This window comes from Phalaenopsis equestris, unplaced genomic scaffold, assembly GCF_001263595.1.
Source record: "Phalaenopsis equestris unplaced genomic scaffold, ASM126359v1 Scaffold000002, whole genome shotgun sequence".
In the NCBI taxonomy this organism is placed as follows: Eukaryota; Viridiplantae; Streptophyta; class Magnoliopsida; order Asparagales; family Orchidaceae; genus Phalaenopsis; species Phalaenopsis equestris.
In genome coordinates, this window is record NW_018164444.1 from 36,489,172 (window position 1) to 36,516,432 (window position 27,261).

Sequence of the window (27,261 nt, forward strand, 5' to 3'; positions counted from 1 at the left end):
CCACCGTTTACCGCCGTCGATCCCCGCTGCCCTCTGTCAACTACCGTCGACCGTCAACGACTGTTGTTAGCCACCGGCGACCTCCGTCAACTACTACTTACTAGACGTCATCAGTCGACGTTGTAGCGTGGAAAGCTAGTAACCCTTTCCCGCCTGTGGGACAAGGGGCATCTGTAATCATCATCTTATAGTGGATTTTTACAACTGGGCAAGGCCCCGTGGTTTTTCCCTTTTTACGGGTTTTCCACGTAAAAATTTCTGGTGTGATCATAGCTTGATTCACTTTCATCTGAGTGTGTGCTGAATTTTCGTGCAACGCTAAGACGATAATCCATTACTCTACCGCCGCGAATTTTCTAGCACGCATCAAGAAGGTATAAGAAATTACATAAAATAGGGAAACAAATACAAAGAAATAAATATAAATTAGGAAAGAAAATATCTACTTATATTAAGGAAATAATTTATTCCTCATAACTTTTTATAGGAATAAATTATTTCCTATTATAATTCTTAACACTCCCCCTCAAGTTTGGAATGTATGGTAATAATTCCTAATTTGTTGAGTAGTGAAGAAAAATGAGTCATTTTGATTATCAAATTTGCTAGATTCAGGCTTGACTGAATTTTGAGTTTTGTTTGCCATATGTTTTGGCGTAGAAAAGAGATTCAGACTTGGCTGAATTTGCTGGATTCAAGCTTGGCTGAATTTTGAGTTTTTCAGGGAAAGAGACAACTTACAGAAAAACTGACTTTTAGTTAATCGTGGTTGCCGTTAGCTGCCAAAAAAAACATGTAAATCACACCCAATAATTCTGCTGACAGAGAAAGCAACACGAGAAAGGGCGGCTGGAAATACATCTCTCCCTGAAGCTTGGGCCAGGGAAGAAAAAAATATTGCAGGAGAAAGGGTCGATGATGGATTTTGCTAGCATTGTCCGATCGACAACAACGATATCTCCGGCGAGATGACGATGAGGCGGGTGGTGGCATCACTGGTGGAGCCCTTGCTCACGACCTCCTCGATTTATTCGGCTCATGCGGACGTCGCACGCAATGAACGCAACATGTTTTGTCTCGACTGCAGGGACGCCAACTCTAGTGCATTTTGCCTCTATTGTCGCTCGAAGCGACATGCCGGGCATCGCGTGATTTAGATACAACAGTTGTCTTACCACGATGTGGTTCGTGTGGTGGAGATCCAGAAGGTTCTTGAGATCGGGGGAGTTCAGACGTATGTAATCAACAACGCCAAAGTGCTCTTCCTCAACGAGCGACCCCAACCACGTCCTAGTGATAATAGTGCATCATGTCACACGTGTGAGATCTGTGCTCAATCCCTACTTGGTAAGGCAGGGTTGAGGAGGAGTAGAACAAAACGGGTAGGTCACATGACTTCCAGTTCAAGAAGGCCGACCAGCAGACAAAGCTTCAAGGAGAGGATGAGAAAAAAATAGTTGTTTTAAACACCAAGATGAGTGCCCCTCCCTTCCCGCCAATTCTCAAAGGAATTTCAGTGGCTAGAGTACGAAATTTTGCTCTGATACCATATTGAAATTCAAAATAATGTGAAATAAAGTGGAATGTGTCATATTGTTTCATTGATATGAACGAGGGAATAAATAATCTTTACAAAAATTTTGTAATAGGAAAAATTAAAAAAAAAAATGATATGAAATGAAAGATATATCATCTGATATTTGCAATAATTAATTTATATTAATTATTATGAGATATAGAAAATAACATAAAATAGGGAAACAAATGATTCTTAGTCCAAAAAAATAAATATAAATTAGGAAAAAAATATCTACTTATATTAAGAAAATAATTTATTACTCATAACTTTTTATAAGAATAAATTATTTCCTATTATAATTCTAATAATAACTTCATATAATATGTACATTTTTTAATTAGTCTTATATCCAATTAGAAAATTAAGCGCTTGATCAAAGGTCTAATGTGTTGTTAGCTGTTTCTGACAAAACAGATGGCACGTGATATTTTTTTGTTTTTGTATTTGTCTTCTTAGTTATTTCATTGGAAATTTTTATGCGAGAGTTTTCCGCGCTTATTATTGCTTTCTGCACAACTGTTTCTTCTGATTTTCTTGACCGCCTCTCTACATTTAGAGCCACAGTGGCCACCGGTTTTATTTTTCTCATTAATAACACAAAAAAAAAAAAAAAAAAAATTGGGAATTATTTTTTATTTTTATTTATGATTTATTTAATTCTTTTTTAACATTGAAAACTATATTCTTAATATATCTCCAATCCCTATCAAGAATCTGAAGGGATGACATAAATTTCGAGACAATTTTTTAAACAAAAATATTCAAACATTGAAAAAAACTCATTGAGAACTCGGATTTCAACAAGCATATGGTCGACTTGACCGGCTTGACAAGAGGAACTCAATGTTTCCAAAATTAGTCAAATCTGAGTCAAATCAAGCTTAGATCAAGTCATTAAATAACTCTTGAAAGTTTTCCAGACATATTTAGAAGATTAAACGAATGTCGAATTTAGCAAGCCTATAATTCAATCGAGTTTCTCGACAAGACGGATAATGAGCCCAAGATTACTCAATTCAGATTTCAAACATCGTTCAGGCACTCAAAAGTCCATCAAATATCGACCGATCAAAGGAAGTCATTTAGACCGTCTCATCAAAGAAGTTCATATCCCTGCAATCATTATACCTAGAACATTATAAATAGAGACACATTCCTCTCATGAGAAGAGGCTGAAGGTTTGAGATAGATCTTAAAGCTTTGTGATGAGCTGAAGTCCAACACCACCCTTGTCACCGTAGATCGTCGCCGACCCTCGTCGACCACTGTCAATTGTTGTCAAACCACCTCCGGTCGCCGTCGACCCCCGCCAACCGTCATCGACATCCGTCGATCGTCATCGATGATCACTAACATCCGTTGATTGTCGTCGATCACTGCCGACCACAGTTGAACACCACGGATTTCTGTCGAGCACTACTGTCGTCGTCAACCACCACCGACCGACGTTGGCCACTGTCAACCGCCGTCGATCACCACCAATCACTTTTGACCACCACCGACCAGAAACCGTCAATCGACATTGTAACTTGGAAAACTTGATAACCCTTTCCTATTTGTGGGACAAAATGTTACTGTAATCATCAATCTATAATGGATTTTTACGACTGGGTCAGACCCTATTGTTTTTTCACTTCACGGGTTTTCCACATAAAAATTTCTGGTGTCATTACTAGTTGTTTTATTTTACCCGAGTGTTTGTTGAATTCTCGTGCAACATCAAGAAGATAATCTATTACTCTACCGCCGTGAATTTTCTAGCATGCATCAATTCTTGCTTATTTATGTGAAAACATTGGTCATTGGAGGGGGCAACATCAACAGGGGATGAGGTGATGGCAGTGATGGTGATCGTTAAAGAAGAGTGGTCGGAACTCGGGCTGTGAGTGAGCCGAGTGAGTTTGAGCTCATGAGTCGAGTTTATCGAGCCAGTAACTTGCACTCAAGATTCCTTGTTATATGGGTCCGAGTTCAAACTTCTCTAGTCTCAGCTCATCGGTTTGCGAGCCGACTCGATTAGCTGATTGATGGTCATGTTGATGCCTTCCCCAGCAAGCTGTTGTGACACTCTTTTTGCTCCTCTAGCCATCGATGCATTCTCCATTAAGCTCATATGATAATTTTATCTTTGTCTCGAGCTCGCATGTTGTCTGGCATTAATGCAAGCCTAGCTTGAGCTCAAGCTAGCATTTGATAGATAAGTTTATGTAGAGTTAAGCATGACTCGAGTTTGGCTCGACACCTTTTTACCCCTATAAGGGAAAGCCAAGAGTGATGATGGTGACACTTGTCTATGAAAGTTATTTGATTTTAAGTGTTTAAGATAACAAGAGAAGGCACCACAACTTCTTATGTGAAAAACCATCGAGAAGAGAAAAAATCGTTGGGTCTAGCGTAGTCAAAATAATCCATACATGATTGTAAGTACATATGTCAACACTTTTCTTGAATTTAGAAAGATGGAATTACAAAGTCATAATCATATACATACGATAATAGCTGCAATGAGGCCGTAACAAATGTCATTCTTTGAGATAATAGCGAAAATGGGTTGCAAAGGCCGTAGTTTATTGCTACAAAGGTAGTAGTCCACTACAAATAATGTAGATGATAGTTTTAATAATATCAGCTTCTTATTGCCTATGTAGGTCACAGTGGGTTGCTACAACAATAATTGACCACATATGCCATAATGAGTAGTTGTAAGAACGTTATTTGGCTACAAAGGACACAGTGAAGGGTTGTGATAGCAGCAGTTGGCCACGCAGGTTATAGTGGGAAACTGCAACAGTGTCAATTAGCCACAAAGACTTTAGAGGAGTATAGTGATCTCAACAACTAGCCACGTAAGACTTAGTGGAGAGCTGTAATAGTTTCAGTTGGCCACAAAGACCGTAATAGAGTATTGTGATGACAATAATTGAGCACGTAGGACATAGTAGGAAGATGCAATAGTGCTAGTTAGCCATAAAGAGCTCAGTGGAGAGCTATGATGACAATAGTTGGTCAAATGGAAATGGTGTTAATTGGCCACAAAGAATGTATTTGGAGCTACACAAGTTGGTGGAGGCAACCTTTTTCCTCGATGTACTATTGCATTACAGATATCACAAATTAATATACGACCTAAGAAGGAGAATTTGTGAGTTCAAAGAAAGTTACTATATTCTAAGTATGACAATTTTAAGCAGCTGTCACTATCTAGGTCCCGCAACCAACGTTACACGACTGACATCGTCACAATCACTGACGTCCGAGCACTACAATTTTTATAAGACCACCATCCTTCAACGGATTTCAGGCCATCAGTGTTGTTGTAGGAACACCATCTATTGCATCAGATCATTATTGTCTAACCGTCATTATGTCAGAATAACTTCATTTTGTCACAATCACTGACAAACGACCTTCGCTAGACCAACGCTGTCATCGTCTCTAGAAATTATCACTCAGCCACTGTCACCATTTTTTAATTAGCATCATCTGGACACCACAACAGCCTTCATGGTACACTATTGTTGGAGGACTACTAATGCCTCAATGCCCACATTACGGTCTCCTAGTCAACAATGTTTCGCAACTATTGTGGATGTTATCGGATCACCACCTTTTGGCCACTAATACTGCCAAATCACCATCGCTCGACCGATGAATTGAGCCACAACCAATGTTGATGGACCATCATTGCCCCACTGATGCAACAACCAACATTACCATCGCTAGACCATTGTTTTCATCACCAAATCATTAACTTCTAACCCTTTCTATCATCAAAACACTGTCACATATCTGCCACAGGACCATAGTCACACTACTGATGTCGTGAGCGTCACCACCTTTGCTCAATTGCATTCATAATTGTTTTCAGACCACCATTGTTTGCTTAATGCTATTGCCATCCAACAGCTCTATTCCTAAACTACCATTATTGAGTCACCATCACATATTATTGCCACAAAGGTCATTGGACCGGTGCTGCCTAATCACCATGATCATTGGAACATAACCCCTATCGTCGGTCGCTATTGTCATAGTCAGGTCGCTATCACCTAATCACTATTTTTTGTTTCTTCTCAGGTCAATAACTCCTACCCAAAAAAATATTATTTTGTGTTGATTAAGGGCAAATAAAGCTTGTCCCACACATATAAATAATTAAATCATTTTAACTAGGCTAAACCTTGTGATTTTTTCCCTCTCAAAATTTTCACGTAAAAACTCCTAGCATCACTTCTATTAGCCCTTTTTATCTTCGTGTGTACTGATTTTTCATATAATTAAGATATTAATCCATCATTTTATTGCAACAAATTCTTTGAAATGTGATAGCCATATTTTTGTAAAGCAAGTTATTAAATTGTTATGAGAAAAATGATTTTCAAAGGTTATTTGGTATTTCATAAATATTTGTTTAAGAAAAAAACACAAAATAATTTTTGTATAACATTGTAGAAAATTTAGTTGTAAGAATAAACTTTTCACCAAATAAACTTCCCCGCCATAAATACTTTTAAAAAGAAACAAAAATAGTAATAGATAAATATAGCTGTGATTGTTGTCCTAAAAATATTGCCGCGAGAAAGCCTTACAATGTAGACCCGCAGTCTATCAAAGAGAGAACTGTAATTGTGTATGAAAATTTTGCTTATTTTATTTTATTATTTAATATTGCATAATGATATGATATTTTCATATAATTATAATTAAAACAAAATATTAAATATCATTAATTAAAAATAATATTTATTAACGAATGCTCTTGATGATGATGGTTATTGTATGTTGAAAAAAGATCCAAAACACACACAAATAATTTAAAGTAGTAGGAGGAAACACGAAGATTTTTACTTGGAAAAGTCTTATAAATGGAAAAAAACTTAGTGTCCAGCCCAATCAAATTAATGCACTATGTAATTGTACGTAGAATAGTCCACTCTTTTCTTGAATTAAAGAAGATGACGTTACAATGCTGATGATTATAGATGTACAATAAAATTTCATTGATAATCACCATAATTGGCCTAATACATATATAGTTCTCACCTATAATAAAATTATTTAGTCAGAAAAGTCGTAGTTGAAAATTGCAATAGTGGTAATTGGCCACAAAAGCCGCAGTTAGTTGCTACAAAAGCTATTTGGTGGTTGTAAGAGCGTCAGTTTATCACATAGCTCGTAGCTGTAAGCTGTAACAGCAGTATTTGACTACATAGACCGTAGTCGGTGACTGCAAAATCGTTGATTAGTTACAAAGGGTTGTCATTAAAAGTTGTAGCTGTTATAATTGGTCATCTAGGTCGTAGTTCGTGACTGTACTCCTCCTTTCAGAACATGGTTATATTTTTACACTATACATATATCGATATACTACGTAAAGAAAGATATAGGTGTTAGGAACAACTGTAGCATTTTGGCTACGACAACCATCAGCAGTGGTCGTTAGTGGCTGGTGTGCAATGACAACCAGCGGCAGCTGGCGGGGTCAGCAACTATGAAGGTCAAAAGTTAACATTGGATCTTCAATACAAGTTTCGTTTGTTACAATCATATTTGATATACGATATTTGCTAGTAAAGATCATCGGTGGTGGTTGACGAAGGTTGGCGGCTACAGAAACTTGAAGTTGTTGTCGTGCCTTCGAAATGACATTATACATTACGATTGTTTTCAATATAAGATGTTATCAAGAAGGGGTCATCGACATCTGTGACTCGGAGCGTCGACGGTGGTCGATGATTGCAAATGTGTGGTGGTCAACAATGGTTGATGTCTACGAGGTCTGAAGTTATTATCGGGTCATAAGTCTGGAACACGTCGACAATATTTTTTAACATCGACCATCATTTGACTGTAGGATTTTGAGCTGGTTTAGTTTAATTTTAGGGTAAAATTTTATTCGGAACAATATTTTTTTTCCTTAAAGAATAACTTTCCCAACAATCTGATTAGACGAACCACATTAATCTCCCTTGATCATATGAGTTTTCAAATGATTTAAGGGTCTCAATACCTCAAAATTAAGCGAGCTTAGACTCTTTAGAATTCTCTCAAGAAGACACTCAATTTGAATATAAATATATCGAATTTGGAGTTCATCTGAGCATTCAATTAATGATCCAAACCTCCAAAAGTGCCTTAATTACTTCATCTATACTTTATTTAACTTGAATCGAACCAATTTTGATATTATCGAGTTTGTCATGCTGAGACAGCCGTCTTGATTATACTTGCTGAATTGGGGTTATAGATGATTTTGAATTTGAATATGAAATTTTTCTATTTAAAAATGTCTCAAGATTTATATCAGATAATAAAATTTTTTATTACGTATAAATAATAATTATAATAATAAAAAAAAAATATATGGTGCATGCCATTGCGTTTGAGACAAGTCAAACGCAAACATAACATTATTTCAAAAGAAAGGGGAAGTTGCACTTCACATTTTAATTTCCGATACATCACACGGTTGCTTTTTATAGTTCTGTATGCTCTCTATACTGCCTTCTTTGTTCTAATTGGCGTGTTATGCTTCGTAAAGCCCGAACTTAAGGCGGGCCGGCAACACTTAACTTTCATAAAAAGCTATTAATTTTGCCTAATTAGCGTATTGAGCTTTGTAAATCTCCAATTATTTAATCCACATTACATTGTTAATTAGCCGGCACGCTACCATGTGGTCCGTGACTCCATGTCCATGTTGTGAAGGAAAAAAGCTTGCTCTTAGTTTGGCCATGTCTTGACAATTTGTCCCATCTTTCTTCATTAATTCCTTTTGTCATATTATCACCTTCATAGCTGTTTAATGTTAATTAAACCATGTTGTGGTCATCAATTAAGCTTTTTTGGTTGTTTGCCATTTGGTGGAAAAAAACAAGGTTTTTTTTTTTTTTGCTTAAATTGATGTACTGTAAATTAGTGTGCTAATCATCGAGTTAGTGTAAAATTTTATTCTCAGGTCTAGCTGTAACCTACTAGGAGTGGTCAATCATGAGGGTTTTATTACGCTGGTGGCAACCTCTATCACTTGGGAATGCTTATCCATCTATTTTATTAATCCTAGTGCTACTACTTTATAATTATAATAAAATCAAGTTAGTGGGTATATGTGTTCAACTTAGCAAATAAAATTAGGGCAAAATAATTATATGTATACAGTTTTACGTATAAGAGCTTTGACTTTTAAGTAGAGTGAAGTTGAATTTATCCGTAATTAATGTATTTTTTAGCATAATATTTGTAGATTTATTGAAAACCTTGAAGCCAAACTTTTTTTAAGTTGGAAGAGTCTTATGGTCTTTAATATCTTAAGAAAATTTATTGTATTGATTAAAAGTAGTCATGAGCATTGTTAAGGTAAAGTGGATAGTAACTAGATATATGAGTTCAAAAATTAATAAATGATAAAGAGTCATCCACATGTTAGTTGATTGGCGTTAAATATTAAACAAGATAAAATAATGCATTATTGAAACTTTCTCTTGAACTCTTTCAGAAAAAAAAGGTTCCATATAATAGGAGTCATTGCCCGAACCTTCAAGAACCATTATTAGAATCCTGCATCCATCGATGTAGTGTAAGATCACTGATGTGAATGTGTCTTACTTAATTTTCAAAATATTAAGATGGCTTTATTATAATGATAAAAAATTCACATAATTTTTAGTACTAAAGTTTTCTTAGGATTGAAGATCTTCTAGGAAGTAGGATCACAAGGATAAAATCATGAGATATCTCAGGTCAAACCAACCAACATCTTGATTAACAAAAAAAATGAGTTACAATAACAAAACCGTAGAATCTAATTCACCAAAATTTGAGCTAAACAGCCGCAATCACTATATAAATAAAATTAACGAACAAGCCAAATGCTAAATTCCAATTAAGAGTTTTATCCGCCCATCCCATTGTCATTCCTATAAAGAGAGCACTTGAACACCGTTAAGACAACAAAAAGAAAAAATAATAATCATTTGGATTTAGCCAAATTGATAGGTTAGAATAGTATCAAGTGTTCTAAAATTAGGTGATTAAGACTATTTCAACTATTTGGTGAAAGCAAATAAGAATATAGAAAAATAACACACTCATCATTTCTTCACTTAATATGACAAACTACCAAGCGTGATTAGGCCAAGTTCCTTTCATAATTCAACATGGCAACCAATCGGATGGCTTTGTACAAAGTCTTAGTTCTTAGTTATTCTTATTCATGAATTAGTTAACATTAAGTTTGCATTTTCTCATGCCATTGAGCCAAATGGACATGTCATTTACTTTGAGGAAGCTAAACAATTAGCTTCTATTTGTCGTCTATTGGGCAAGCTTTCAACTTCCGGAGAAGTAAACACGACCCCGTGGCATCAACATTTATTGATGGCTCGGAGTTCTAAGGAAATGATTTGTTATTAAAGGATGAATTTAATATATATTATTGTTGTAATGAATATATTTCAAAATAAATTTGATTTAAATTTAATTTTTATTTTTAAATCTATTAAGTATGTTGAGTCCTTTTTTTAATGAATAAAATGAGTTGAAATAAAATTTTCTCTTAAAAAATAAATGTATTTTTACATAAAAATAATATACTGAATCCTAATGACTTTAATACTTGAGAAAAAGGGGCATTTACATAAATCACAAGTGATTCTTCTGTATTTACATATTTCACACACAATTGTTGATATTTACGTGCGTACCACTCAATTCTTTCGTATCACATCAGAAATATCACTAATTATTATTCTTCGCAACTCAAAGCCACCTTTTAATGCATAGGAAAAATGATATGGAGAAAAATATTAAAACTTTGGGGTGAGATTGGTAAATACATAAGAATTTCTTGTTATGTATGAAAATATCCCTTAAAAACAATGCATTTACTTACATACCTTGGAATTCTTATGGATTTACATATCAACACTTGAACTTTCATATTCACATACATGCCGCTCAAATTTGATGATAAATTAAAAATCTCTCAATTATTAACTTTCTAGAAGTGAAATGCACATTCTCATACATTAGTTTTAACACCAAATTGTTATAAATATAAATATCAAATTTGGTGTTAGATACGAAAACATATAAGAATTGTGTGGTACGCTCACTTAAAAAAGAAATGTTATATTAGCTTCATTCATGCTGCAAAACTAGCCAAAAGTTAATAGATTGTATGAAGATTTTATTTTATTTTATTTTATTGTGAGATTTCCACTCATTTTAAACTCTAACACCACCAAGTGGGCTCCAATCTCTACAAAAGCATCTACAAGGGTGGAGGCTATCAATGATGTCATAAAGGTGTTCTTTGCTATGCTACCTATCAATAGAGAATACTTGAAATAATACCAACAAGTTTCATAGAAATTCAAATATTCATTTACTGTGTACGAAAGTAACCGATCATCCATAAAAAAACACAAATGTATGAGTTGATGACAACTAACAAATTAAGGGTCATTAAAAATAGTAGCTTGACCTTCTCGATGGGCGCTCTCTTGAGAAATTGACCTTCTTGACTCAATTTCTTCAAGAGAGCATGACATTCATTAAAACTCATTCGGGAGAACTTTGTCTACTCGTTCATTCACCCTTAAGAGTACAACTTAACCTAGTTATGGGTACATTGTAGTTTATATAAATGAAATCTATTATTAGTGAACCACCACTCACTTTCAGTATGTTTCAAGGTTACTCCATTCCCCCAACAAATTATTGCTTATTAATCCCTTAGCTCAGTTCATTATTAGTAGAGTGATATTAAACTAAACAATACTTTGGACGAAAAATCTTAAATCTATAATAAAATTCAAACTTTATTTGATTTTTTTTTTCAGTTTAAAGTTAACCAAGCCTAATTCCCAATTGGCTAAGCATAGTTAGACAATACCCATCTTAGTAATTCCTAAGAGCTTTGCCTTTCTTAACAATCTCTACTTAAGGACTCTCTTTTAGCAAATTCATTTATGGAATCTCAAAGTAGCTCCACATGAGTTATTTAGAGAGGTTTATATTGCCTGATACCTCTGGAAAAGTATGAGTTTCTTGATACATATTTTCATTCAGCCTATTGAGGTTTGAGTTACTTGGTGTCACTAGAAAAAGTTTAGTTACTTGACACCTACCTTGAGCATAGTCCATCCTTATAGCCACATCATCTGAGATGTCGTCAGATGTATTTATAAATCATTGTCCGGCCTTGGCTATGCCCCAATCTACACACTATTTATTTTGATTTTATTACTGCCAACATGTACGTCTAGCTAAATTTACTTATCGTACTAGTTGGGGGCCCATTAATTAACATATATTTTAGTATAATGTGTTCTCTTTGACTTACGATTCAACATCCAATCACTACAATTTAAATTAACTATTTTGGCAGAATTATAAATCTCCTTATGTGACTTTTAAAGGGTCTAATAGAATTTATTTTATAGCTTAATTTTCTTTTAACCACTTAAACCTAATTAATAGATCATTCGGATTTTTATTCTCTTGAGCACATTATTGAATCCTTGTTCTAAGAATCCATCTTTTCAGTGACTTTCTTAAGGAGCTTGTCCTTCCCTAGGGTGTTGACAACGGTGTTCCCCAATACATCCTTCTTTTGATGGCTTCTTTGAAGTACTTTATCTTTTTAGTTCATAGTTGATGCCTCGCCCCAAGAAACCCTCTTATCATATAATCATCTCAAAAATTTCCTCATCATGATGACTCATTCTAGTAAATCCTTGATCATTGAGCTCTTATCCAAAAGTGCCATCTATTTTATTGACCTAACTCAAGAGTTTGTTTCATCTCGATTAATTTGGTTATATCTTTTGAGAATCTAACCCTCAACAACTTCTCTAGAGAAGCAAACCCCATGAATTTAATAAGGGGGAAATTCTTGGCTCTATATTTTTATTAACAAATGAGTGTGAAACTCCCTATCTCGGGTATCTCAACTCTCATTTTCAAATCAATATGAAAACATAAAATTTATACCCATTTGATTTCTGTTTTAAATCAACTACAAATTATTGCATTTAATGAGCCTGAACTTGAGATTGTTCGATTTTTGTGTCACTATTGATGCTGGTAAATTTAGTGTGTTAATTTTGTAAATATTTTTCAATATTACAAAATACACACGACATGTATAGTAGCAAAATATGCAATTAGTCTCAACAAAATAACTTCAATTGAAAAAGTTTTATTTTTTAATAATCTTTAAACTGTCAAATCCCTTTTAATAATAACGCAAGTATACGTATCACTCAAGTAATACAGGACTCTAATAGAGTCATGGATATCGATCCCACAGGGAAGTTGGAAATGCCTGTAAATAAGTTCCTAAAATTATAATGTAAACTACTATTTTCAAACTACAAAAAGTAAAGTGCGAAGTTTGAATATTAAGTAATAAGTGAATGCTAAATAAAATGTAGTTTAAAGACAAAGTTAACTAAACTAAATGCTAAACTTTCAAAAGTAAATTTATAAAAATTAAATCTAAGATGTGACAGAAAGTTTAAATTTAAGAAAATATCTTTCCCCTTTACAATGAGTATATGTTTTGTGAAGAAATTAAAATCATTTGAAAAAATATATATATAACTTTTTTGTGCAAAATATGAGCAATTTTATTCTTTACCCTCTTTCGAGTATATAAAGAACATTGACTAATCGAGAGTTTTGTATTTAATTTTGTGGTTAGGCTGGGAAGATATTGACTGCCACTCCAGGGCTCCCACTACTCCCTCCCCTGAAGGCTAACAATCTCGCAACAGTTTCCATTCAACTAGACCAAATTGAGCATTTTAATTTGTTACCTTAAAATCTTCAATTTTGTATTCAACAAAATATATTTCTATATTTATTTGCACTCAATTTCATAGATGAAATACTCTCGCATAAAATCAAATATGATTCCCCCCATGTTGTAGAAATCATAGCTCTTTCGGAACATATGTTTCTCAACACATTTTAACATTTCAATTGACCAGATCGAAAAGTAAATGAAGGTCGGGAGTTCAAACGGAGTTCAAATCATCACAAATTATTGATATTTAAAATCATATAAAACAAAATCAATTTTTTACAAATCCATATCTGAAAGTAGGGAGAAGAATAAAGAAGACTACTCAGAATTCATGAAAAAGATACGACAAAACACGGACTTCATTAATAAAAAAAAGTTTACAACACAAAAGAAATAAATGACACAACTTATCTCACAATCCTTCCCAAACAAACTCTTAGAAGTTCTCTCCAAGCATTTCTCTCTTTACAAGCACTCTCAATTCTGTCTTAAAAGTGTAATGAAGAAGAAATCTCTCACATTCTCTCTCCTCTTACAATCTTTGAAGAAAATCTTCAAGCCCTTCACTTTCTCTCTCTCTCTCTCTCTCTAATTCACACCACACACCTCTACTTGCCTCCCTCTAAACTCTCTTTCAAGCCCTAGTCTTTCCTCTCTTTTATCAAAGGCTGCCTCCCTCCAAAAATAGTTCAAAATTTATCCCCAAAATTCTATCCAAAATTCAACTCTTTTGAACTCAAATGACATATATATTGATTTAAGAGACATATCCCTTCATAAAAGAACCTTTCAAATGTATAGATGCATTGAATTACTCCAAAGGATGTTTAAAAGAAGTCTCTTTGAAAATTCGTATAAAATTTGTCTTGAACCGCCTTAATCCTAAAAAAGTCCTCTCTGATGCATCTGGCGCATCATGCACAAACTCTCTGTCAAATGACGCATCTGGCGCCAATCTGACGCATCATGCGCCAGTTTGCTGAAGACCGTGTTGTTCTTGGCGCATCTGGCGCCAATCTTGCGCTAGAATTCAAAACTTTACAATTGTGACTCCAAATTTTGTCATTTTTGCTACTTTTGCTCCAAATGCCTAAAATTGATATATATGTAATAAAAACATGAAAATACCCTTCTTTAAAGTGCAATATCATCAAAATTAAACATAAAATATATACTTAAAATAACATATTATTTTAGTGCATCAACTATTTTGTTTAAATATTTAGAACTTTCAAATCGTCAACATAACTAATTATGGGTTTCCCATAGAAATTTTTGGGATTTAGGGGAAATAAAAAATAATTGTCCTACCAAAAAAATATAAGTTGGTCTTCATCCATTTAAGGCTTCGTTTGAGATTGCATTCGCCTTCCATTCTACCACACTCAACACCATCACTGGAGAAGGAGATCTTTAGTTACCAAATATTTTGGGAATGTCTCCGGACACGGAAGAGTGAAAATGCGAAAATTTTTGTCATTTCAGGACGGAGCAGAGAAGTCTCTTTACAGAGCGTGACTTTTTGAAGGAACAACGAAGCTCCTTGTTCAACAAAGCTCTTTCCAACGGGACCTAAGATAGGAAATTAGAGTTGGGAGAATAGTTGAGTTTGAAGAATCTTTAAATTTAGTATTCATGTTAGGAATTTCTCCCTTGCTTCAACCAACAACAAAAATTAGCATGTTGATATTTCTCATCACCTAATTATTGTTGAATCACAATTATCTTTCGTTAATCAATATTAATGTTCGTTGGCATCTAATTTTCATTTCACATTGTCGAATGACATTAAATACTTTCATCATCTGTCAACTTCACCAATTATCAATTAATTTTGGCAACCATCACTTTTTTTTTCATTATTTTTCATTTTTCTAACATACGATCAAACTGATAGTTTAAACTTTGAAACTTTGCTCTTCTCTAATCAATGTGAATGCCAGTTTTTATAATCTCCACCATATGTGATTATTTCAAAATCGTCATTATTTTCCTTGATGTGAGCTAGAATATTTGGGCAGTAAAGCAGAAGATTATTATATTAGTGTTGCATGAGAATTCAACACACACTCAGAAAACAGAAAATGACCGGTAGCAACATCAAAAATTTTTACGTGGAAAATTCATAAATGGAAAAATCGTGTTATCTGACCGAGTTGCAAAAATTCACTATGAATTTGTTTATTACAACTGCAAACTTTGTCCCACAGGTTTGAAATTGTTATAAGTTCTTCCAAGTTACAACAGTGTTGTGCAGATGAACTTGTAGCAAGGAACGAGTGACGAACGATTGTGATCAACAACGACCGACAAGTGGTGGTTAACTGCGACCGATGGTAGTTGACAACGGTCGGCGGCGGTTGGTGGTGCTCAACGACGGTTAGCGATGGTTAATGATGGTCGGGGTGGTTAAAGGCGATCAGAGGCTGTCGACGATGATCGACGACGGTAGGCGCGATGTTGGTCTTTTGCTTCTTATCAAAGCTTCAAACTATTCCGCAAGTCTTAAGCTATCCTCCCTCCTCTTGAGAGGTTTGAGACTAAATAGAGTACAATTTGCAATTAAATAAGGAATAAAAATCACTTTCACCAGGTGACTCAAAGAGTTCCCTTTGATCTAACAATGTTTGATGTAAATTTGTGTGTCTTAACGATGTCATAATTGATCAATCTTGGGCTCATTAGATTCTTCTTATTGAGACACTCGATTTGACTATGAACATGTCGGATTTGACATCGGTTTAACTTTCCAAATATGTCTAAAAAGCTTCCAAAAGCAGTGTAATGGTTTGATTAAGGCTCAGTTTGATTCATATTGGATCAATATTGGTACCAATCAATTCGTCTTAATAAGCTGGTCAGTTTGACTATAAGTTTACTGAAATCAAATCTCTGAATAACTTTTAATTGAAATTTAAATATTTCCTACTCAAAAGCTTATCTTGAGATCTGAGTCTTATCTTGAGATTAATGTCGCTTTAAGGTTAATTTGTTGGAGGCGTATCATTTCTCTTGATATATTTTTTTAGAGTAAAAATTATTATATTTTCTAAAACATTTTTTATTCATTGTTTTAAAATTTTATTCAACGTTAAAGATAAATCATTAACTCCCTCGTAAGAAAATTTCATTAATATGCTTAAATAATTAAATGTATTTTAAAATTCAACATCTTATTTTACTATTTTAACATAAATTACAGTAGGATATGTTATTTTAATTTGCCAGGTAAAATAGCTAAGCATGTGGCTCTGAATTAGTAGCTGTCGCTGCTGCACACTTCTTCACTCTAACCTCTCCAGCCTCTCCGTCCCTAAAAGCCACGTGGCGGTTGTAGGAACTCAGCCGGCCAACGTACTGCTGATGTCATACAATATGTATTCATATATATAACTCGGGCTGAATCAAACCTCTAATTCCCTGTCAACAGTAAATGCGAAGCCAACTGTTCTGCTTTACCAGTTATTTATTCATTGAAAGATATGACGCAAATTTACATACACATCACAGCTTTTTTTGTATTTACATATACAATATTTAAATTTTCTTTTCTTACAATTATATCACTCAAATCTTTCAAATGGCATAAAATTGTTTTTATTTTTATTTTTAAAAGTTAAATACACTTTTTTTATGTATAAACAAGATGTCAAAAATTAAATTTTAGTTGTTAGAAAAATAAATACATAAAGATAGGTGGAATTTATGTTAACTCTGATTTTATTTAGATATTGATTTTTTAAGTTTAAATAAAAAACATTGGAAATTTTTATGATATTTTTCTACTAAAATGCTTACTCATTCGAGTTCTTAAAATCTTGAAATTAAATCACCAGCCTTCAAATTTATATCGTTGCACTTATTTTTTTTCATTAAATTTAAATAATTTTAAATTTTGTACAATAAAATGCCAAATTTTTTTTGGGTTAAATGAGAGCTTTAGGTGAAGCATTTATTCCAAACAAATAGCAACAACTAAAACTCGAGAACGTCCAAATCAAGAAGAATCACACAACAATAGAAAAGAAAATCCCCAAAAAATATCTAAAATCAGGAATTTCAAACCACTTAACAAAGTCCAAATGAAGAAAAAGATCTCTAAAAACGATAAATCAAGACTACCATAAACTCTAAAAGAAGAAAAAACCTCTCTTAAAAATATTAACAACAAATGAGAAAGAAGATCACAATGAACTGCACAGACAAATAAAACAATAACAACACAAATAAGACGAGCCACCATTCACTTAAGTAATTAAAACAAAACAACATCAATCCAATTGAACAATAACTATATAATCCAACTAATAAAATATTTCTAAATTTGCAAAATTATACTCCCACTTAGGAAATATATTTTTATCGTCAAATCGATGTATTTACGTGTGTCACAATTAAATCCCATAAATTCGATAAAAATGAAAAATATAGGATGAGATTTTATCATGAAGGTTGATATTTGATTAAGAAGTTGAAAAAAAAGGTTGAAACAGGGTATTAAATTTGTAAATAGCAATATTTCGGATGCTTTCTGTGTAATTGCCACTAAAAAATTTCCATATTCCCTTTGGGAAAAATACCCAGGGGACTGCACCCATATTTTCAACAGAGCAAACAATAACAACCGCACCGTACGCCGCGTGGGGTTGACGAGGAACAAACTGCCACGTGGCGGGAGGTGTGCGCGTGTTGACTAGGCATGCAGTATTGAAAGTTCACAGACTTGCTTCTGCTGTTTTTTGACCCTGTGGAAGGTCACCAACCATGTCTTTCATTATTTTTTAATTTTTTTCGATGAGCTGTTCTACTCCCACTATTCCTCACCCGCACTCTCACTACAGTTAATTGACACGTGGCACATAGTTATCAAAATTCTTCTCACTTCTAAGAAAATTCAGTGCATCAAACGCGGGCGGTGAAATTATCCTTCCCGTTTGCGGCCGCTTCTGATGACGCGCGCAAGCTCAAAACTTTTTCATATTTGGACCACGTCAGCGAAAACGTCAGTTCTCCAACACTCCACTTCTCTTCGGCGAATCTGCGTTTATAAAAGCCCAAACGCCTCCTCTCCTTTCTTCTTCAGCCTCCTTCATCCAAGTCTCTAACACGAAACTAATCACTTCTCACGCTTTCTCTCTCCCCCCTTCCCTTCAAAACATCTATGGTCACAGAAGCCATGAAATCCCCTGAAACAAAGCTTTCTCTCCTCCCGCCATCGCCGTCGCCGTCGCCGTCGCCATCTTCATCAAATTACAGCTCCGACGAACCCAAACACCAAATCAAACGCCAAAAAAAGCGTTCAGATCCCCACCACCGATCCCCCACCGAAGAAGAAAACCTAGCACTCTGCCTCCTCATGCTCTCCGACTCCCAATCCCCACCCCCAAATCTCACCCACAAATGTTCCCTCTGCGGCAAAGCTTTCCCGTCATACCAAGCCCTCGGTGGCCACAAAACTAGCCACCGCAAATCCGCATCCACCACCGCCGCCGCCGAAGACCGCCTATCCGCCGGCTCCCCTGTCGCCTCCGCAGTCTCCGGCAGCGCACGGATTCACCAATGCTCAATTTGCCATAAAACCTTTCCCACCGGCCAAGCGCTCGGCGGACACAAGCGGTGCCACTACGACGGCACGATTGGCAGCGCTGCCGGCTCCCGCCCCCCTGGGGTCGGGTTTAAACTGCCACCGGGGGGTGGATTCGATTTGAATCTGCCACCGGTGCCGGAATTTGGGTTCGAAATTGGAGGAAGATGTAATTGGATTTCGGAGGAAGAAGATGAAGTGCAAAGTCCGATTTCAATTAAGAAGCCGCGATTATTCCTCACCACTTAGTTGGAAATTGGAAAAAATATTACATGTGAATGAGATAGTTATGAATTTGGTACAGAATGATAGTATTGGCATGATACTGTAGGTACAATATCATCCCAATATCATTCGAATATCACCATCAGTTCAATATTTGCTCGGGAAAATGGGAATTGAGACTTCTTCGCGTTGCGTCATTAGCAGGCACGTAAGATTCGCCGCGCCGACTTTGACATTTATCTAACCGTTCAATCATAAGAAGATGATTCGTCAACTAATTCAGAGTTGAAAATAAAATTTCAAAATTATTAGTTAGAGAATATATGATAAGTATTATCATATGTTTTTCTTATAATTTTGAAAACATTCTTTTTTTTTTCTTTTTAATGTACAGAGAATTATTCATTTTTTGTAGAACCATTCATTGTCCTTGATATACAACATTAATATCGCTTTATTTTTTTCTGTCAAACATGGATTGTGAATTCTGCGTTAAATTGTGCTGCAGTGAAAGAATCTGACGTTAAATATTAAATTCAAGGGAGCAATTCTGAACGTTAGTTTTTTACATTTATACCACCCAAATCACTTAACCAAGAAAGATTTACATATATACCACTCAATCATTATGTGTTTACATATCTAATGCCTCAACTTCAGTTTTGTTATGTATGTGACTGCCTATGCATGAAAAAACTGTATTTCATTTTCTTATGTTAAAAAGGTGATATAATAAATTTGGGTGGTATAAATGTAAAATGGCAGAGCTTAAGTTTTAGATATGTAAATACATAAGAATTTCGTGCTATGTATTTACATATCTAAGAAATGAAATATATTCATGCATATGTAAATAAATGGGAATTTCGTGGTATGTATATAGAACTTCCTAAGACAAAACATTTCTTTTTTTATGAAAAATCAAAATGGCTGACTAAAGTTAATACGCTAGACTTTGCACACCATTTCTGGAAAATGAAATTTCCTCATCACACGCTAAGAAGAGCATGACATCAGAGGGCTGACATAAAATTTTTTAAGGTTTTGGGTCTTCAGTCTTGAAGGAGTGATTCTTTTGAAGTACACATTATTTTGAGTAGACCGTAAAGTTCTGTTTTGTTGTAGTGAATGCGAAAGTCGAGATGAATTTTTTGTTTGGGAAACTTTAAATTTTCGTCGTTTCAGATCACAACTGGCCTCCTACAGTTCGACGGACGCGGTTTTGCCCCCACTCTAGTAATTATTCTAGAGATGTTGGTTCAAAATTTATAGTTTTTTAGTTTAATTTGGTAATATGATTAGCCAATTTTATGGGATTGTGTAGAAGAATTTCTGAGTGGAGCAATATATTTAGGGTCTTTTTGGGACAGTTTATTTGGTGTGGTGGCGTTTTGAAAACGCACCTGAACTGTTTGGGTGGCGGTTTATGCGCTTTGAAAACGCTGAAAGTAGTGTTTTCACACCGCATCTATCGAGGTACGGTGACACCTTTCTGGCAACGGTCTAACTTTCTTAAAAAAAAATTATAAATTTGTAATAGCCACCATACGTAGTTTATCAACAGATTATTTTTAATCAGTTTATCAGCATATTATTCAATAAGCTGCAGCTGCCCCAAATAGACCCTAACCTTATGTTTAGAGATATTTACATATCTAACACGTAAACTTTATTTTTTTTCATTTATACCACCCAAATCTTTCACATCACTTCAAAAATGCCTCTATCTTAACTTTTAAATAGTGTAATATATCTTTTTCTTTTTCATGCATAGGTAAGGTGGTAACTATGAAAAAATTGAAGTTTAGGTCTTAGATGTATAAATACATAAGAATTGAATGGCATGTATGCAAATCTTTCATATCTTCATTATCATTAAAGATTGTTGTTTTGATTGGCTCAAGATACTTATATGTCACGGACAAATAGTCTCATATTGGCTAGGTGTAGGGCCGAAAAACAGTATTTTAGTCTTGGGCTGCCCACCATGCACAATGGCTCTTTTGGGAGGTGACAAGTGGTATCAAAGCAGATTACTGTCTGTCAGGTATGTGGACTCTCCATGGTCCAGTGAGACCATCGGTGGAGCCGATCCGTGACGAGGGGGTCAAGGGATTGGATGGGAATAGTCTCACATTGACTAGGTGTAGGGCCGAAAGACAATATTTAAGTCCTGGGCTGCCCACCACCCATAAGAGTTTTTTTGGGAGGTGACATATAGCTCAAGGCTTTGTTAAATATGTTTTTGTTTAATGGCTTCTCATACTTGAATATGGAAATACTTTTACGCGGAAATTGTGGTCGTGACAAATTATTTTCCTATATTTATATCAACCAAATATTTCATATCACAATAAAAAAAAAACTCAAAACAATAAAAATTCCACTATTTGAAATTTTAAAAAAGTGAAAATCACATTTTAATACATAGGTAAGTGGCATATATGCTAAAATTGAAGTCTAGGTGTTAGATATGTAAATATATAAGAATTGAGTGGTATGTATGTAAATTATCCTAAAATTTGTTTTTTTTTATTATTTTATGATTGCTATCTCCAAATTATATTTGTATTAAATAAAACACAATTTTTTGAGAAATTTTAGCGAATTAATTACTTTTAAGTTATTAGTATTAAAACTAATTTTATTTTATTTTTTTAATCTTATTTTATTTAGATTAAATTAATGGTTTAGTTGTTTATTATTTTAAATTAATAATATAAAATAATTAAATTTTAAATTAGTTTTTATAATAAATTTATTCCCCTAAAATTTAAGCTGGTTCTTCAAATGAAGCATCAATCTTCAGCTTTTGTTCAAATATTAAGCATAATTGTACTTTAGGTTTGAGTTATTTCATTTTATTAAATTAAATAATTTATTAAGGCTTAGAATTCAAACGCCATATTTATTAAATGTATGTCAACGATAATTATATGATTAAAAAATTTTGATTGAACTCATTTTTAGATAAAATTCTAACATTTTCATCAGACATCATTAATGTATAATCTGGCAATTATTTATGTTAATTCTGGCCCATTTAGGTCTATTTAAGCCATTTTTAAAAAGTAAATTATTAACTGCATTGGAGGGCATTCCCATCGTCTTATTCATGCGGATTCTACGAATCAAGTCGAGTTCGAGCCTCCATCGGCTTGAACTTGAGCTTGATTAATTTTATATGAGTTCAAGCTCAAGTTTGAGCTTAAGTCTACGAGTTTGATCCGGCTCATGAATCGGTTTGTTCACTGTAAAAGAGAGAAACTAATATTAATTTAAGGTAGTATTATAATAAAATGTCAAATGAAATTAGCAATTAATAGAGTGATAATAAGAAATCACATAATATAAAATGTAAAATATTATTATTGGAATAGTTTTAATATTTTAAAGATAAAATCTTCAAATATAATATATTTTGAGTATATAATATAATATTAGTTTCATGATCAAATTAAATGAAACTAATATTATATATTTTAATTTTTCTAACAAACAAAATGATTTTAAAATTCTATAATTGTATGAAAATTTTGAACATATGCATAGATAATACAAATAAATAAGGTATAGAATACATTGAATGCATCTAAATTTTCATGTACAAAATTCCCTGAAAGGAAACTATAGCTCAATCTAGTTTGGACAGTTTCATTAACATGAATGGGTAATTGTAATAGTCTAAAATTCACTAAATTGAAGAATGTTGAATTACAATGTGAGTCCTTATAGGATTAGATTGTCTCTTAAGGTGGTGGCTCATCATTTTTTGGGTGGCCAATTTAGTAAATAGTGATAGGAATTGTTTAATAACAAGAGTTATTGGCATCCTTTGATGAACATCTTTACCCTCTCATTGAAGGGCAACAAACCCTAATGGAGTGGGTGTTTAGCAAAGGTATTGAACGATGCTAAAGATTGGACAATTGAGGATGGCAAGTGTATTAGCTAATGATTTGCGTCATCTGATAAATAGTAATGGAAATTATAGAAATTGGGTATTTAAAGATTATAAGCATAAATGACTAAAAATTAGAGTCATTTAATAAATAATAATTTATATCAGAACTTGAGTGTTTGAATAAAGTGAGAGTGAACCACTAACATAAGAAATTGGGTGTAAAAAGCTAGATTTGGAATGAAAATTGATGTATTAGTTGTTTTGTCATGAAAAGAAGACTAGTTGACAAAACATCCAACTAAATGACAAGTTCAAATATGAAGAACACAAATGAATAATTGAATGTTCAAAATCGAGGTTGGAGCTCTACAATTTTCTACATTCATACTCGAATCTATTAAACTAAAGTTTAGAATTAAATGATTCACATTGTTTCCAAATCTTCAAAAATGTTATTGAATAATTTTACTCCTTGGCTAAGGTCAACCCAAGCAGATAATCAAAGGCCATGATCTGTTTGAGTCACCATTATTTGTATTTTTGACTAATGAGAGAAGAACATAATTTCAAATTTCATTATAGAAAATATCTAACTATTGATAACTGGATCAATAGAATTTTACTGCAATAAATAAATGTATAATTTTTGCCAATTATTTTTTATAGTATATTTTCTAAGAAATATCATTGGACATGAGTGGGAAAGTTTGCTAATAACCTATATTTTAAATTTTTATTGACCAACTCATTTAAAAAATTGCTTGCTAGATTTTGAGATCAAGTTCTTTTTAAGAGATTGTTAGATTTGTATTTTATTTACAATGAACAAATGTTTCTAACTTGGTTTTTTTATTATTTTATTATAATTTTCTTTTATTTTATCTATTTTTAGGGTTTTTTTAATTTCTTTAATATTTATTTTATAGTTCTATGTTAATTTATTACATTTTGTTTCTGAAATTTTTCTTGTCCAAAAATACAACGATATTCATGTCAAATAATAAAATTTATTGACCACACATCAATTATATTATTTTTATGTAAATAATATTTAAAAAAAATGAAAATTTTATTTCAATACATTTTATTGATGGAAAAAGAATTTAACATATTTGTTAAACTTGAGAGTATATATTAAATTTAAATCATTTTTTTTTGTGCAATTTATCCATTGCAATAATAATATATATTAAATTAATCCGAAGCATTTTCTCGAAACTTCAAGTAATCTTGAGGGCTTTAATTAAGCTTGATGGTTTAATTAAAATTTAATTGCTATGAAGGTTATAATATGACAAAATGGAATTAATGAAGAAAAGTTTGGACAAATTGTGAAGACATGGCCAAACTAAGTAAAAGCTTTTTCCTTCACAACATGGACATGGACCACATGGTAGCGCCTTAAGCTTAATACGCTAATTAGCTCAAATTAATTTGAGCTTTACAAAGCTTAATATGCTAAGGCGGTGTTTGGTAGTCGCCAATTAATAGACAAATTTAACAACAGATTTAGCTTAAATCCAACCAAACACCAAAAAACTAAATCTTAAATCCAACATTGTTAAACCGATTTTTCTCCCGTGTTCCGTCTTCTTCGTCACGTAAATATGAATTTGTTAAAATGGCTTTGAAGTTTCCCTCCATCAAAATGGATTTGATAAATCTGGATTTACTAAATACTGTTTAATGGAAATCGCTGATGTAGCCAAACACCACATAAATGCTATCTATTCTAATTATATGCTAAAGTTTTGAGTTGACTCTGGTTATATTTGTCCAAATCAAGCCAAATCTCAAATGAATTTAGGGCAATCTCGATGCAAATATGTATATTTTAATTTCAAATATATCACGTAGGCTTAGATCTGTTAGGTTGTCCATTCTGCTTTTTTTGGTATGATCAACGTGTTAAGCTTTGTATACCCTGAGCTTAACGCGGACCAGCAACACTTAACTTACATAAAAAGGTATTAATTTTAGCTAATTAGCGTATTTAGCTTTGTAAAGCTCGAATTAATTTGGGCTAATTAGCGTATAAAGCTTAAGGTGCTACCATGTGGCCCATGTCCATGTTGTAAAGGAAAAAGCTTCCGCTTAGGATCTTTTCGGGGAAACTGCAACTGTTTGAATAATCAACTATTAAACTGCTCCAGAAAAAAAAATTATCTTTCAAAAAATTGCAATGACTATTATAAATATATTCTATTTTCAAAATGTCAGATGGTAGTTTTCTGACAGTCATCGCGTTTTAACTGCTTAATTTGAAAAAAAATAACTTTATATCACAGAAATTTCGAAAAAACAACAAGTAAATAGTCCCCAAACGAAATAGTGATGGTGATCTTAAAAGCAAAGCAGACAGAAAGCTGTCTTAAACAGACCTTTAATTGGTCATGTCTTCATAATTTGTCCAACTTACTTCATTGACTCTTTTTTGTCATATTATAATCTTCATAGCTATTTAATGTTGATTAAACCATCAAGCTTAATAAATGACCTCAACATGGTCGTGTGGCCCGTGACACCATCAATCTTTATTGATTGCTTGAAGTTTTAAGAAAATGTTTTGTAACTAAATGACGAATTTAATGTATATTATGATTGTATTAGTTATATTTGCAAAATAACTTTGATTTTAATTTACTTTATATTTTTAAATCTATCAAATAATTTGAATTCTTTTTTTTATAAATACAATGAATTGAAATAAAATTTTCATTCTAAAAAATATTTTTTAACATTAAAATGATATAATTTATGCGACGTCAAGATTCAAAAAATTTTATAAAATATTTTAGAAGTATTTCATTTCTTAAGTTTAAATGATGATATTTCTTTTATGTGATATCAAAAATTTAAGTGACATATCATAAAAGAGGGGGTCATTTTATTTCCTTATAAAACAAGTACTTTACTCAAGAGAATCATTTTCAAATCAATGGCATGCAAAACATTTGAGCGTGATAGACATAAGTGCATCAAGTATGTTTTCAATCTTCCAAAATGAATTGCATTGTGATGAGCAGGTCTAATATGATTGATGAGATTTAGTTTTAATTTTTTCTTGGCCGATTGAGAGTATATATATATGTGTGTGTGTGTGTGTGTGTGTGTGTGTGTGTGTGTGTGTGTGTGTGTGTGTATATATATATATATATATATATAGTGGAGTCATTTTACGGGTTTGGTATCGTTGATGAGTACATACGGGTAAAGATCCTATTTTTTCAGAGAGAAGATAGAGAGAGAGATGGGTGTAAAGTCTGGGAGAGGCCTCAGAGATTATCTATTGAACTTGAGTCTCTAATAAGCCGAAATATCATGCTTGTTGAAGATTTTTCGATCTATAAGATTAGAGAGAGAGAAAGAGAGAGAGAGATATATATATACTCAAAAAAGCTTGAAAAGTTGGGGGGCTCTCTCTCTTAGCTTGACTTTACTTTTATACATGGAGATATATATATATATATAAGTAGGTATGCAAATGAGCGAATTTTGAGCGAGTTGAAATATTAATTGTTTAATTTTGCTTGAATTTTATTTATGTTTGACTTATTAATTCATCAATGTGAAAAGGGGCTTCTTCATTTCTATTAATTACGGCTTTGGTGATTATGGGTGAATGTTTTTGGATTTCATTGAGTTTACTCTTTTATATTGTTAGAATTTGACTTGATTTAGATTGTTTCGTGACGGGAGACACTCTTTGCTGAGAAGCACTGATTAAGTGGTGTTGTATGAAAGGAATGGGTATAACTGTCGTTTATATGCTACTTACATGAATACCCTCATAAAATTAAAGAATGAGAGTCTCATCTTTTAATTTTCGGGCTTAGGGTTTAAGATTATAGATTTGTTCAATGTGACACTCCACTCCTCCTACTCACATTTAACATTTTTCCTCTCTCTTTTATGCTTTCCACTCCTACCATGCTCTTCTTTTCACCCCTCGGAGGGCAAAAGAGTCTTTTACCTTTTTTTTTATATTTTGGTGCATTTTTATATTGGATGTTATTACAATGATTAGTTGGAATTTTCTCCACTCCAATCCTTTTTATGTTCGGCTCTTTTTGCATCCTCTTTCTTTCCTTAACCAACCAGCTTAATTAACTTGATCATTGTCCAAAAAATAATTTTTATTCTTGTCTTCTCTTGCA

General features: G+C 33.3%; 1 protein-coding gene across 1 annotated transcript; it reads left to right on the plus strand.

Moving 5' to 3' along the window:
* Nucleotides 1-18,488: 18,488 nt before the first annotated feature.
* LOC110038396 (zinc finger protein ZAT10) lies at nucleotides 18,489-19,657 on the plus strand. The gene is made up of 2 exons (XM_020743233.1): nucleotides 18,489-19,054; nucleotides 19,085-19,657. Exons 1-2 carry the CDS (start codon nucleotides 18,553-18,555, stop codon nucleotides 19,222-19,224), a joined length of 642 nt encoding a protein of 213 aa, XP_020598892.1. The 5' UTR covers nucleotides 18,489-18,552; the 3' UTR covers nucleotides 19,225-19,657.
* Nucleotides 19,658-27,261: the final 7,604 nt, after the last annotated feature.

Coding starts and splice junctions, on each gene's coding strand:
- LOC110038396 (XM_020743233.1), top strand. CDS start 18,553: ATGGTCACAGAAGCCATGAAATCCCCTGAAACAAAGCTTTCTCTCCTC. Junction 19,055..19,084: donor CGCTGCCGGCTCCCGCCCCC/CTGGGGTCGGGT, acceptor TGCCACCGGGGG/GTGGATTCGATTTGAATCTG.